The sequence below is a fragment of the Styela clava genome, chromosome 5 (assembly GCF_964204865.1).
Source record: "Styela clava chromosome 5, kaStyClav1.hap1.2, whole genome shotgun sequence".
Classification (NCBI taxonomy): Eukaryota; Metazoa; Chordata; class Ascidiacea; order Stolidobranchia; family Styelidae; genus Styela; species Styela clava.
The window spans coordinates 23,842,281-23,856,560 of NC_135254.1; the positions used below are offsets into that span (position 1 = coordinate 23,842,281).

The following is a 14,280-nucleotide window of genomic DNA, read 5'->3' on the forward strand; positions in this document are numbered from 1 at the left end:
GTATAAATAAACACTTTAAATTGCCTCGCTGGCTGCATAAAAAGCTTCCATGGGCCATATGCGGCCATACATTGCGAAGGCCTGTTGTATATAAACGCATCTACCCCACCACAAAAATCACTGATAATGAAGATACAAGAAAATGATACTACTGGACCAAACAGTTAAAATTGCTTCTTGAAAATAATGTCCTTCAGTTGATGTGGTAATGAACCTTCAAAAAAATCAAAGAAACTTAAATGCTATGTTCCAGAAATAATAAAATCTGCAAACCTGTTGGGTCTGAATACCATGTAGATGCAATTGGTATATTTGTTGACTCATCAACATCATCCTCAGTTTTAACAGCATTACATAGATCACCCTCACAACATGAAGCTGTACAGTTTATAATTTCGAAACTTATGCCATCAAGATTGGTTGGCATCAAATCTTTAAGTTGATGACAGTTGGCAAACTCGCACATTGGTGTTGGAATACAATTCCCATTGGTAATTTTGGCTAAAAAATATTTTTATTACACGAATACAAAATAATAAAGAACAAAAGTCTTAATTTGTCTAGAAAGTGATATAATTTTATTCAGAATTTTATCAGCATTATAAAAGAACTTGGAATGTCTGTTAACAAAATAAAATGAGATGATGAACAACTTGAAAACTTGTGAAAATAATTCACATTTACGCAACATATTATATTAGTTTGAAGCATGAAATATACTTTCATTATATATACTTTTGAATATCAATATGTATATCCAATTCATATTACATCTTGTGATAAAATGTTGTTAAAGAGGTTGTGCAATCAACTATTGTATAGTAAATATATACAAAAATTATTCATGACAAAAAATATAAGTATAATATATATATTATAAACTAAAAAAAAATAGAAACTAACATATAAAGAGACGAAAACTGGATATGTTAAAATGATGTTACATAAAACCTAAGAAATTTCTCTTATGTAATTTACCGTTTACATTAAATCCAACCAACTGAGAGGAGAATGACATATGAGCTTCAACCAACTGACAGCTTTGTCCGATCGAACACTGTGTTCTTGTGTGTGATTTTCTGTTTAAGGCGGTTAAGGAAGACTCCACATATTGTATGACATGGCATTCAACAGCTTTTCCTTTAATAATGTAAATGGATTTATATGATGAACAACAGGCTATTTTATCTTGAGAGCACAGCTGTTCTGATTTAATGTTGTCAAATTTATTACAAATTCCTCCAATTTAAGCTGCAGGTTTACCTATTTTAAAAGTAATGTAATGTTCATCAGATACATTTTTATCGATTATCTCTTCTGCCAATATAGACAAAAACCAATATTTTTTAATTAAATTAAATATAAAAGATGTTTGAAATGTTGAAACTGCTATTGACATGAAATTTATGATTATGGGTATATATCTACACAACATACTGATATTAAAAAATTGTACCACTTTGATGTTTTGGTAATATATAAATCAAATGAAAAAACTAAGATAATCTTTCTACCATATTGTTCTCTAGAAATGATCATTCAAATTTCTTAGTGTTCTAGTTCAGACAGACAATACGTAATATATGCGAAATGGTGACAAAAAGTTAATTGCTGAGAATGTTTTTCAAGAATTTTGTTCATTTAAATTAAAAATTATTTGAAATGTTAAATAAAATTCAAATATTATTCAAATAAATTTGAATCAAATTTAGTACCTGTAATATTTACTGTGGGAACATGAGTAGGCAAAGGAGGTCCAGTATGATCATTACATAAGTTTGTCTCACAAAATGACAAACGACAACTTTCAATTGTTATATTGTCTGTCGATGCTGACATTCCAGACTGTTCTTGTACATCATTGAACATCAACTCACATCCAGTATAATCTCGTGCAGAAATCGGAAAACATGATCCATATATTGTCAAAACTAAATTTGAATAAAATGGCACAAATTAAATAATATCATATTTCAATTGAACAGTCAGTGTTCAACAAACTTTATGTACTAGTGGGCCAAATTTACACATTTCCGATGGCCGACATAAATTTCCACCTATAAACAACCGCTCCATTAGACTTTAAATTATGGCATACTCGCAACTTCGATTGGGTTTACACAGGCTATTCCTGTGTTAAAGCATGTCAAAATGACCAAGGAACATTAGGGAACATCTGCCCATCACAACATTGCCTTTATTTACTAATCATCAATGTGAAGTATGATGTTGTTTCTGTGTGATGTCGAAGCGTTGAAATCCACTAGCAACTTTGTGCCCCGTAGTATGTCGTTCAAATGATGATCTGACAAGTGAGTACAAAGTATTTACTTACCGGTATTCCTAGTGTAATCCATTTTGGATTAAGCTATCCACAGCAATATGTGCTTCCGGATGTGCACATTACACGTTTTGCATTGTCGTACAGGGGAGGAGGAATGGTTTTCTGCATTTGGCCCAAAGGCCGCAGTTTGACCACCAATGTGGTAATGATTGACTTCAGTTTTTAATGTATTAGCCGTAACACATACCGTATATTCATGCATATATGCCGTCGCATATAAGTCGACTCCCTAAAATGGTCTAAAAACGGCGATTTTATAAAAATTCGCATATAAGCCAATCCTGTGAATCGTAACATGCGGTACGCACCTATCACAGTAAAGGATATCAAAGTATTCGAATACTTTTTTGGCTGATCTTAGAATAATAGCCACTTTTTGCCCTCATCCCGGTGTTTCGTTGTCAAGAGAAATATTCAAACGAATTTTAGTGCTTTCCCACATATTATAGTGACGAAAATAAATAAAATCAGCACTTTGATTGCTTATCTTCTATGCGAACCTGCGCATCATGTTGTTGCGCCACATTTGCATGGTTGCGTGGTGGACATTGCCGCCATTTTCTTGCAAGGCTTGTTATTTTACATTTATTTCCATTACGTCGCAAAATTGAAATTTATATTGTTAAAAGTTGTATCTGTGTCCCGTAGAATGCAATAAGCCATTAGATATTATCAGTAATAACATTTAAAGTGAGCTTTTTGAAGTTTACGTGAGAAGAAAACGCTAGTTCCCATAAATAGAATAGAGTTGTATTTCTGTCCGGTAAAATGTAATAAGCCATTTCATGTGTGGTCATGACTGAAAAGATATTATCGGTAATAACATTTAAAGTGAGGTTTTTGAAGTTTACACGAAGAAAACACGCTAGTTCTATGAATAGAATCGCTGTGTATCTCTGTCTGGTAGAATGTAATAAGCCATTTCATGAATGGTCATGACTGAAAAGTTATTATCGCTAATGTAAATATTTCAATCATTACGGAGATAAGAGTTCTTATCAACGCCACTAAAAAAGATAACATATCGTAAAGATGATTAAAAGTCGGGGGCGTTATTCGCATTACAGCGATAGTACAATCACAATTGTACAAGCGATCACATGTCATTTGATTTTGTAGTGTGATCTGAGTTATGTGCATATAAGCCTTCCCTTTAGTTTGGCAACTCTTTTTTGAAGTTTATATGCGAGAATATACGATAATTGACATTTATTAATATATAAATTACTATCATACTGATAATGCATTAACTTAAGTATGTAATCTTTGATATATATACTTTAGTTTTATACTTCTAATTGCAGTTGTTGATCTGATTTCTAATACCTATTCATTATTGGTTGAGAAGTAAACACATCATAATTTTAAATTAATTCAATCAAAATACCGTATTTATCTCTGTATAATACGCACTTTCATGGTCAAATTTAGTCTCACGGATATGAGGATGTGTATTATACATTGGTCTAGAAATTTTTTTTTATATATATTAATTCTCATTTTATGCTTCAACTGGCAAATAATTGTCACATTTATTAAGCCTAAGTACTTAATTTTATGTGGCAAAGTCTGTTAGAATCAGATCATGTTTGATTCGGTAGAAGCATACCCAGTTTAACAACATATAAATGTTGAAAAAGGCGCAGAAAAAATGGGGAAATAAAAGTGGTAAAAACACGCTGTACATCTGTTAACTGCTGTCAAGTCTGGTCTGTTTCTCTCGTTTTGCCAATCGGCAAAACTTGACCATAATAAATCACCATATGAGTGACCTATGGCTTCTCTTTGAAGTGCAACGTCTGAAAAATCCGGCCTTGTCAATTTTTAAAGGGGAGGGACAAATAACTTTACAAGATACTTTAATGTCAAATAACATCACATCATGATTGGCAGATGTTTCACAGGCAAATGCATAAAAAATATTACCAGATATAATAGTTAACAAAAGGCAAGCATACAGAATGCCTGAAACGCCCGGAAAAACACCTACAAGGCAAGAGAGGACGGAATTTTAATATGGGTATTATGCATGAAGTTTGAAAAATTGTACTAAAACACGGGTGCACAGAGAAATATAGTACCTTCAGATCCATAGTCATAGTCAGACAGCACAGAACTCTCCACCTGCAACAACACACATACTGCATCTTTACCACAATCTGTTTCAGTTTGTTCGTTGATAAGCTTGTATTCCGAAATTTCAGTAATTAGTGTGGTGTAACATGATAAACCTTCATTGAAATCCGTAGAAAAAATATTAATCAGAAATAAAAACTAAGATTATGTGTCATCACTCATCAGTATATAATACACAACTTGAAAACTCAGCCACTCTCACCTCATGTGACTCTATTCAATTTGATCTTATATGATTTAAATTCAAACAGGTAAACAATAAAATTTAACCTTCCAACATGAAGACTTGAGTAAGTGTTTTGATTCCTAGAATAGTCAGAAGTGATTGAACAAACCTGTAGTAATAACAGACTGTGTTGTATACTCTCCAGGTTTATATGTAGTGTCTTCCTCCACATCAACACCATTGCACAGATTACTGTCACAACATGAAGTTTTACAACTATTCAGTGTAAAACTAACTCCTGCAACATTACTTGGCAACAAGTTTTTCATTTGTTCACAGTTACTGAATTCACACATTGCTGTCAGAATGCAATTTCCTGTCACAACTTTCACTAAAATTATATAGAAAGTTTCAAGTTTACAAAAAAGTTTATTATTTATAAAATGATATAAATCATCACATAACTGAAAGCTTACTACTAGATCCAAATCCACCAAATCTGGAAAATGACATGTCGGCCTCAACTAGTTGACAGCTAGATCCAGCAGGGCATTGTCTTATTGTTTGTGATTTACTATTGACTACACTCAATGGAGAGTCAACATTTTGAATAACATAACATTCGATTGGCTCTCCTGAATCTTTGATGAGAAAGATATTTTTCAAAAAAAATGATAAGAAATTTCAAAAACTGGCAATCCAACAAAAAAGACATATCAAAGCGAAATTATAAAAACACTATGTAACAATTGTAAATTAAATAGATGAATGACGCCAAAGATAATTATGTGCTGCTATTTTCTCTGTTGAGGGTATTTTATGTAACTGTTGGTTTTATATGGCATCTTCCAAATCCAAGTAATTGTAACAGACCAATTTCATATTGTTTACTAGGACTGTTACCTAAATGAGAAGCTTGCAATATGATTGAGCCTTTTTATTGATTTTTTGGTACTCCTGAAGTATGCGAACCACGATGTCACACAACCTTAACCCTAACCTGGTACACAACCTGAGTTCAGGTTGTGCGCCATCTTGGTGCACATACGTCATGAGGTCCGATTTTTTTTCATAACTTCCCAAATCATGATCAATCATCAGACCAACATAAGTCAGTAAAATAAAGTGTACCTGTGATAACAACTGAAGGAACATGAGTAGGCAAAGGAGTTCCAGTATGATCATTACATAAGTTTGTCTCACAAAATGACAAACGACAACTTTCAATTGTTACTTCTTCTATTGATGCTGACATTCCAGATTGTTTTTGTACATCATTTAACATCAACTCACATCCAGTATAATCTCGTGCAGAAATCGGAAAACATGATCCGTATGTAATTGTAACTGAATTTAAGTAGAATGGTGAAAATTTAAACATTATTCTTTAACAGAATATTATAACTAACTGACAACCGGTGTCAATCTATTGGTCTGTAATGAAAGACAATAATTTTAATATATGCTGATATTTTGAATGCCTATCCAATTTTTATCATCACACTGAAACTTTGGTGTTCAGTTTTTCAAAGTAAAACTGATATTATTATTTAGTCAAGTCAGTCAGTCAATCGTTTATTTTTCATCACAAATAATGAATAAGTGTGCAGAAATTCATGCATCAAATAAATAAACTAATAATATCATTGGTGTGATCAGCACTAGACACTTGATTTCAGCAAAAACTATTAGTCAGGCTAATATTCTGAAATTCGACTCCTTACACCCTATCTCGCCTGACTTATTCGACATTACCGGTAGTCTACAAACGAGGCTATGAAAATAGAACTGCGATTGATAACTATTGAAAGCGAGGTAGTTACTGATATATTTCTTTCAGGTCTCTTTTTGAAACAGGTATAGGCTAAATTTATTTTTATATTGATTCCATTCAACAAAATGATGAAGAAAAGCCGCAATGTGTTGTTTGCAGCAATATTTTGGCCAGTGAAAGCATGTAACCTGATAAGCGTAAACAGCATTTAGTAACATTGCATCTCCAGTTGCAACAAAAACCCCTGAGCTTTTTTACCTGAAACTTGAACAATCCAAAGAACTAGTAGATTTCATCATAATAGCGACTTTTCTTTTTAGACTTTTTTTGTTCAGTATCATTTTTACGCTTGTACATTTTTCCAGTCAATTTTATATTTAGACTTTTTCTATGCACCGCAAAACAGGTACAATTCCGCAAAAGAAAAAAGTTTTGCGATGCCCTAGCAAAATTGAAAAACGCGACGCCCACTTTGAGAACCACGGGGCTAGGCATTTAATGTTGCTAGGTAAAGCATTCCACAACCTTACACCCATGTATTTGATGGATTTTCTGTGTTCGGCTGGATGAGTATCTTGGGATAAGAAATGAAACTGACATAGCTGATCTAGTGGAGTATGAATAGATAATAATCTGCTCTGTAAAAAAGTCAGCAAATACCATGGGAGTTTGTTATCAATGTACTGGTGCACAACGTTCCCTCTAAGAGCTTGCTTAGTTGCGCGGAATAGAAGGCTATAAAAGCTCCAAAAAAAGGTCTGCGTGGAAAAATAGAAAAGAACACAACATTTTTAACGAATATAGAATTTATTTATAAACTCCAGTGCGTGGCAGAACGAAAGTACTGTGCGGGGATTCTCGGCCAGCTTAGAGGGAACTTTGCTGGTGCATATATTTCAATATCTCCAATATCAGAATATAACCAAGTTTATTTATGCCACATCTCTGGTGCGAAGAATCAAGTCTAGACCGAAGTGGCATGTCACATATGATTCAAACTGCATTGTTTTGTAAAACTTTTAACGTTTGAATGAAAGATGTTGCTACCCTACCCCATGTTGTGATACCATACTGCAGATATGACTGTGAGAGAAAATCGACAAATCGAAAAACTGGAAAGTGGAAAGGTAAAAAATTTTTGGAGTTTGCATAATATTCTTGTTGCACTGGCCTGCTTTCAAGCCTTGTACCGTAGTTAATATGTGTAGTCTATTTTATTGGATCATCAATTTGGATTCCTAGGTATTTGAATGAGTTAACGCTCTCAAGTAGAACTGGTGCCGGTCATCCAAGCTGCAATGTTACTCATTTTAGAGATGATAAGCAATACCAAATCACTTGAAGAAGCTGAACAGCTGAACAAACCATCTCATCAGCAAAGAGTTAGACAAACATTTGAGAGACACGAGGAAGATCATTGAAAAATAGTACAAACATTATTAAGCCCTGAGGGATTCCTCACTGTACTGTTGCAAGGTTAGAATAATTTGATCTGACTTTAACATATTGCTGACGTGACTTCAGATAATTCTGGAAAACTGTTAACGCGTGACTGGGAATAGCATAATGGCTCATCCTTTTGCTTAGTATGCTTTGGTCAGCAGTGTCAATTGCCTTTTTAAGGGTAAAAAAAATACAGCACTAATGTATTGTCTTCTTGTCATAAAAATAAGTTATTTCATCAAGTACTGCGTGATGAGTGCCTTTTTTGAAATCCAAATTAGGATTTATTTATAACAATATGGCAATCAATGAACTGAGTCAAGCTAATATGCAATAGCTATTCAAATATTATAGCCATGGTAGAACTGATTTAGGAACTAAACTGAATGGAGATTGCAAACGAAACAATACAACCATGAAGCCCTATTTGCAATAGTAGCACAAAAATAGCTTTTTTAACTTGGAATATTAAACTAGAAAGAGACAATATAGAAACAAAAATTGGATGAGAAGACAACTACATGGAATAAATAAAGCCTAATACACATGTTCTTCAATCAATATGCAAACCAATATTGTGACAAAATTTACTTTGATAATTTAAAAACTTTAGATGCAAAATGCTTCCAAGTGCACTTTTCAAAATTCTCCATATACAATTGAAGTTTAACGTATTTTAACATTGACCAATGAAACAAGTATATACTGTATGTATAATAATACTTAAAACTTGATTCTTTATCAAATTATTTTCACAGTGGTGGTAATTCATGATTCTGCTAATATTGGTCAAGTATTCAGAAGTGAATATTAAATGCCCTTATTGAATACACAAATTCAGTCCACTAAAATACCTTTGGATGTTCCATAGTCAGACAACACAGATGTTTCCACCTGCAACAACACACATACTGCATCTTCACCACAATCCATTTCAGTTTGTTGATTGATTGCTTTGTATCCAGAAGTTTCAGTAATTAGTGTGGTGTAACATGACAATCCTTCGTTAAAATTAAAGGAGAATAAAAATAAGTTTTAAAACCTAAAATCCCTTTGTTCAATTTTATATATGTTGCATTTGTTTTACATTAGTTTTAAAACTCTCTCCCTTCCAACTCTAGAATCTTCATTCAACTTGATCTAAATTAACTTACCATATATCCAAACTAATGAACAATATGATTTTATCCATGCCAAATGAATGATAGAATTTTCAGACTCCTAGAATAGTCAGAAGTGACTGAACAAACCTGCATTAGGAACAGGTTGTGTTGTAGGCTCTTCAGGTTTATATGTAGTGCTTCCTTCCATATCAACATCATTGCACAGATTACTGTCACAACATGAAGTTTTGCAACTATTCAGTGTAAAACTAACTCCTGCAACATTACTTGGCAACAAGTTTTTCATTTGTTCACAGTTACTGAATTTACACATTGCTGTCAGAATGCAATTTCCTGTCACAACTTTTACTGAAACAATATATTAGGAATTTTCATATTAAGAAGAATAAAGTTTTCTATAAAATGATATAAAAGGTCACATAAATGAAATCTTACTACTAGATCCAAATCCACCGAATCCCGAAGAGAATGACATGTTGGCCTCAACTAATTGACAGCTGGATCCAGCAGGACATTGCCTTATTGTTTGTGATTTACTGTTGACTACACTCATTGGAGACTCAATATTTTGAATAACATAACATTTAACCGGCTCTCCTGAATCTTTGATGAGAAAATAATTCACCATAAAAAAATAAAAAATGGAAATCCGACAAAAAATGACAGGCACATCAAAACAAAATTATAAAAAACACAATGCAATAATTGCAAATTAAATAAGGTAGATGAAATATGTCAAAGAAAATTATGTGCTGCTATCCTCTCTGTTAAGGATATTTTACGTAACTGTTGGTTTTTATGGTTCTTCTGCATTCACATCCAAGTATTTGAAACAGACCACTTTTATATTGTTGACTAGGACTGTTATCCAAATGAGAACCTTACAATATGACTGAACCTTTTTATTAATTTTCCTATTTATGACTTTCCAAATCACAATCAATTATCAGATCAAAACAAGTCAGTAGTGCACCTGTGATAACAACTGAGGGAACATGAGTTGGCAAAGGAGGTCCAGTATGATCATTGCATAAGTTTGTCTCACAAAATGACAAACGACAACTTTCAATCGTTACTTCTTCTATCGATGCCGACATTCCAGACTGCTTTTGTACATCATTTAACATCATTTCACATCCGGTATAATCTTGAGCAGAAACCGGAAAACATGATCCATATGTAACTGTAACTGAATTTAAGGAGAATAGTGAAAATTTAAACATTATTTTTTGACAGAATAATATATTTAACTGACGAACAGTGTCAATCTATTGGTCCTAATAAATGCAATAATTTTCATATATGCTGATATTTTGCGACGTCCACTTTGAGAACCAAGAGGCTAGGCATTTAGTGTTGTTAGGTAAAGCATTCCACAACTTCACACCCATGTATTTGATGGATTTTCTGTGTTCGGCTGGATGAGTATCTTGGGATAAGAAATGAACCTGATGAAGCTGATCTAGTGGAGTATGAATGGCTATAATATGCTTCGTTAAAAAAGTCAGCAAATAGCATGGAAGTTTGTTATCAAAGCACTGGTGCATATATTTCAACATATCGAAGTTATGAATATAACCAAGTTTAATTATTTCACATTTCTAGTGTGAAGGATCAAGTCTAGACCAAGGTGGCATGTCCCATATGACTCAAACTGCTTCGATTTGTAAAACTTCTAGCGTTCGAATGAGAGTTGTTGCTACGCTACCCCAAGTAATGATACAATACTGCAGATATGACTGTAAGAAAGAAAATAGAACAATAGAAAAGCTGGGAAGGTAAAAAATTTTTTGAGTTCATATAATATCCGTTGCCCTGGCCAACTTTCAAGCAATGCAGTTAATATGTGTAGTCTATTTTATTGGATCATCAATTTGGATTCCTAGGGGTTTGAATGAGTTAACGCTCCCAAGTAGAACTGGTGCTGATCATACAAGCTGCAATGTTACTCATTTTAGAGTTTATGAGAAATACCAAATCACTTGAAGAATCTGAACTCCTGAATAAACCAGTCTCATCAGCAAAGAGTTAGGCAAGCAATTGAGTGGCATGAGATCATTGACAAATAGTATAAGTAATATTAATCTCTGAGGGATTCCTCACTGTACTGTTGCAAGGTTAGAACAATTTGATCTGACTTTAACATATTGCTGACGTGACTTCAGATAATTCTGGAAAAATGTTAAAAGTGTGACCGGGAATAGCATAATGGCTCATTTTTCTGCTTAGTACAGCTTTGGTCAACAGTGTCGATTGCCTTTTTAAGAGTATAAAATTACAGCACTAGTGTATTGTCTTCCATCTCACTTTTCATAAAAATAAGTTATCATATCAAATACTGCATAATTGGTTAGTGCTTTTTTTGTAATCCAAATTAGGATTTATTTATATCGATAGGTCATTCAATAAACTGAGTCAGTCTAGTATGCAATAGCTTTTCAAATATTATTGTCATGGTAGAACTGATTTTAGAACTGAACTGAATGGAAATTGCAAACGAGACAACACAACCATGAAGCCCTATTTTCAATAGTAGACCAAAAACACCTTTTTCTACTTGAATACTAAACTAGAAAGAGACAATATAAAACCAAAAATTGGTTGAGAAGACCAAAACATGGAATAACTAAAGCCTAATACAGGGGCTTTTAATTCAATATATAAACCAATATTGTGAGAAAATTTACTATAATAATTTAAATACTTTAGATGCAAAATGCTTCCACTTGCACTTTTTAAAATTCTTCATATACAATTCAAGTTTATTGTATTTTAACGTTGATCAATGAAAGAAGTATGCACTGTATGTATTATAATACTTAAAACTTGATTCTTTATCAAATTATTTTTCCAGTGATGGTTATCCAGGATTCTGTAAATATTGGTCAAATATTCAGAAGTAAATATCAAACGCCTTTATTGAACGCACAAATTCAATCCACTAAAATACCTTTGGATGTTCCATAGTCAGACAACACAGATGTTTCCACCTGCAACAACACACATACTGCATCTTCACCACAATCTATTTCAGTTTGTTGATCGATTGCTTTGTATCCAGAAGTTTCAGTAATTAGTGTGGTGTAACATGACAATCCTTCGTTGAAATAAAAGGAAAATATAAATAAGTTTTAAAACCTAAATTGTTCAATATTATATATGTTGCATTTGTTTTACATCAGTTTAAAAACTCTCTCACTTCCAACTATAGAATCTTCATTCAACTTGATCAAAATTAACTTACCATATATCTAAACTAATGAACAATTTGATTTTATCCATGTCAAATGAATGATGGAATTTTCAGACTCCTAGAATAGTCAGAAGTGACTGAACAAACCTGTATTAGGAACAGGCTGTGTTGTAGGCTCTTCAGGTTTATATGTAGTGTTTCCTTCCACATCAACATCATTGCACAGATTACTGTCACAACATGAAGTTTTGCAACTATTTAGTGTAAAACTAACCCCTGCAACATTACTTGGCAACAAGTTTTTCATTTGCTCACAGTTACTGAATTTACACATTGCTGTCAGAATGCAATTTCCTGTCACAACTTTCACTAAAACAATATATTGGGAATTTTCATTAAATTTTCTATAAAATGATATAAAAGGTCACATAAATGAAATCTTACTACTAGATCCAAATCCACCGAATCCCGAAGAGAATGACATGCCTGCCTCAACTAATTGACAGCTGGATCCAGCAGGACATTGCCTTATTGTTTGTGATTTACTGTTGACTACACTCATTGGAGACTCAATATTTTGAATAACATAACATTCAATCGGCTCTGCTGAATCTTTGATGAGAAAATAATTTACCATAAAAAAATTGAAAAAATGGAAATCCGACAAAAAATGACAGGCACATCAAAACAAAAATATAAAAACACTATGCAAATGCAATAATTGAAAATTAAATAGATGAATTATGTCAAAGATAATTATGTGCTGCTATCCTCTCTGTTAAGCGTATTTTATGTAACTGTTGGTTTTTTATGGTTCTTCTGCATCCACGTCCAAGTAATTGAAACAGACCACTTTTATATTGTTGACTAGGACTGTTATCCAAATGAGAAGCTTACAATATGACTGAACCTTTTTATTAATTTTCCTATTTATGACTTTCCAAATCACAATCAATCATCAGACCAAAATAAGTCTGTAAAATGAAGTGCACCTGTGATAACAATTGAGGGAACATGAGTTGGCAAAGGAGGTCCAGTATGAACATTACATAAGTTTGTCTCACAAAATGACAAACGACAACTTTCAATCGTTACTTCTTCTATCGATGCTGACATTCCAGACTGCTTTTGTACATCATTTAACATCATTTCACATCCGGTATAATCTCGAGCAGAAACCGGAAAACATGATCCGTATGTAACTGTAACTGAATTTAAGGAGAATAGTGAAAATTTAAACAATATTTTTCAACAAAATAATATATTTAACTGACAACCAGTGTTAATCTATTGGTCCTAATGAAAGACAATAATTTTCATATATGCTGATATTTTGCGACGCCCACTTTGAGAACCAAAAGGCTAGGCATTTAGTGTTGTTAGGTAAAAAATTCCACAACTTTACACCCATGTATTTGATGGATTTTCTGTGTTCGGCTGGATGAGTATCTTGGGGTAAGAAATGAACCTGACAAAGCTGATCTAGGGAGTATGAATGGCTAATAATATGCTTCGTAAAAAAAGTCAGCAAATACCATGGAAGTTTGTAATCAAAGCACTGGTTCCTATATTTCAACATATCAAAGTTATGAATATAACCAAGTTTAATTATTCCACATTTCTGGTGTGAAGGATCAAGTCTAGACCAAAGTGGCATGTCACATATGATTCAAACTGCTTCGATTTGTAAAACTTCTTGTTGTTTCTACGCTACCCCATGTTATGATACCATACTGCAGATATGACTGTAAGAGAGAAAATAGACCAATTGAAAAGCTGGGAAGGTAAGAAAGTTTCTGAGTTTAAATAATATCCCTGTTGCCCTGGCCAGCTTTTAAGCAATGCAGTTAATATGTGTAGTCTATTTTATTGAATTATCAATTTGGATTCCTAGGTATTAGAATGAGTTAACGCTATCAAGTAGAACTGGTGCTGGTCATACAAGCTGCAATGTTACTCATTTTAGAGTTGATGAGCAATACCAAATCACTTGAAAGGCTGAACTCCTGAATAAACCAGTCTCATCAGCAAAGAGTTAGGTAAGCAATTGAGTGGCATGAGGAAGATCATTGACAAATAGTATGAACATTATTAAGCCCT

General features: G+C 33.1%; 1 protein-coding gene across 20 annotated transcripts in view; it reads right to left on the reverse strand.

Annotated features, from left to right (window-relative positions):
• Nucleotides 1–14,280, reverse strand: part of LOC120343914 (uncharacterized) — a 77,676-nt gene that overhangs the window by 23,876 nt on the left and 39,520 nt on the right. For 19 of the 20 annotated variants that reach the window (XM_039412938.2, XM_039412935.2, XM_078112339.1 and 16 more), the window contains 15 exons: nt 13,173–13,388; nt 12,625–12,792; nt 12,328–12,549; nt 11,938–12,084; nt 9,961–10,176; nt 9,423–9,590; nt 9,114–9,335; nt 8,718–8,864; nt 5,778–5,993; nt 5,123–5,287; nt 4,816–5,037; nt 4,426–4,575; nt 1,716–1,931; nt 979–1,140; nt 274–501 (listed from right to left, as the gene is read on the reverse strand). In XM_039412938.2, coding sequence (XP_039268872.2) covers nt 274–501; nt 979–1,140; nt 1,716–1,931; nt 4,426–4,575; nt 4,816–5,037; nt 5,123–5,287; nt 5,778–5,993; nt 8,718–8,864; nt 9,114–9,335; nt 9,423–9,590; nt 9,961–10,176; nt 11,938–12,084; nt 12,328–12,549; nt 12,625–12,792; nt 13,173–13,388 — 2,865 coding nt within the window. The remainder of the gene's footprint in view (nt 1–273; nt 502–978; nt 1,141–1,715; nt 1,932–4,425; nt 4,576–4,815; nt 5,038–5,122; nt 5,288–5,777; nt 5,994–8,717; nt 8,865–9,113; nt 9,336–9,422; nt 9,591–9,960; nt 10,177–11,937; nt 12,085–12,327; nt 12,550–12,624; nt 12,793–13,172; nt 13,389–14,280) is intronic. The other variant, XM_078112353.1, reaches the window with a different exon arrangement.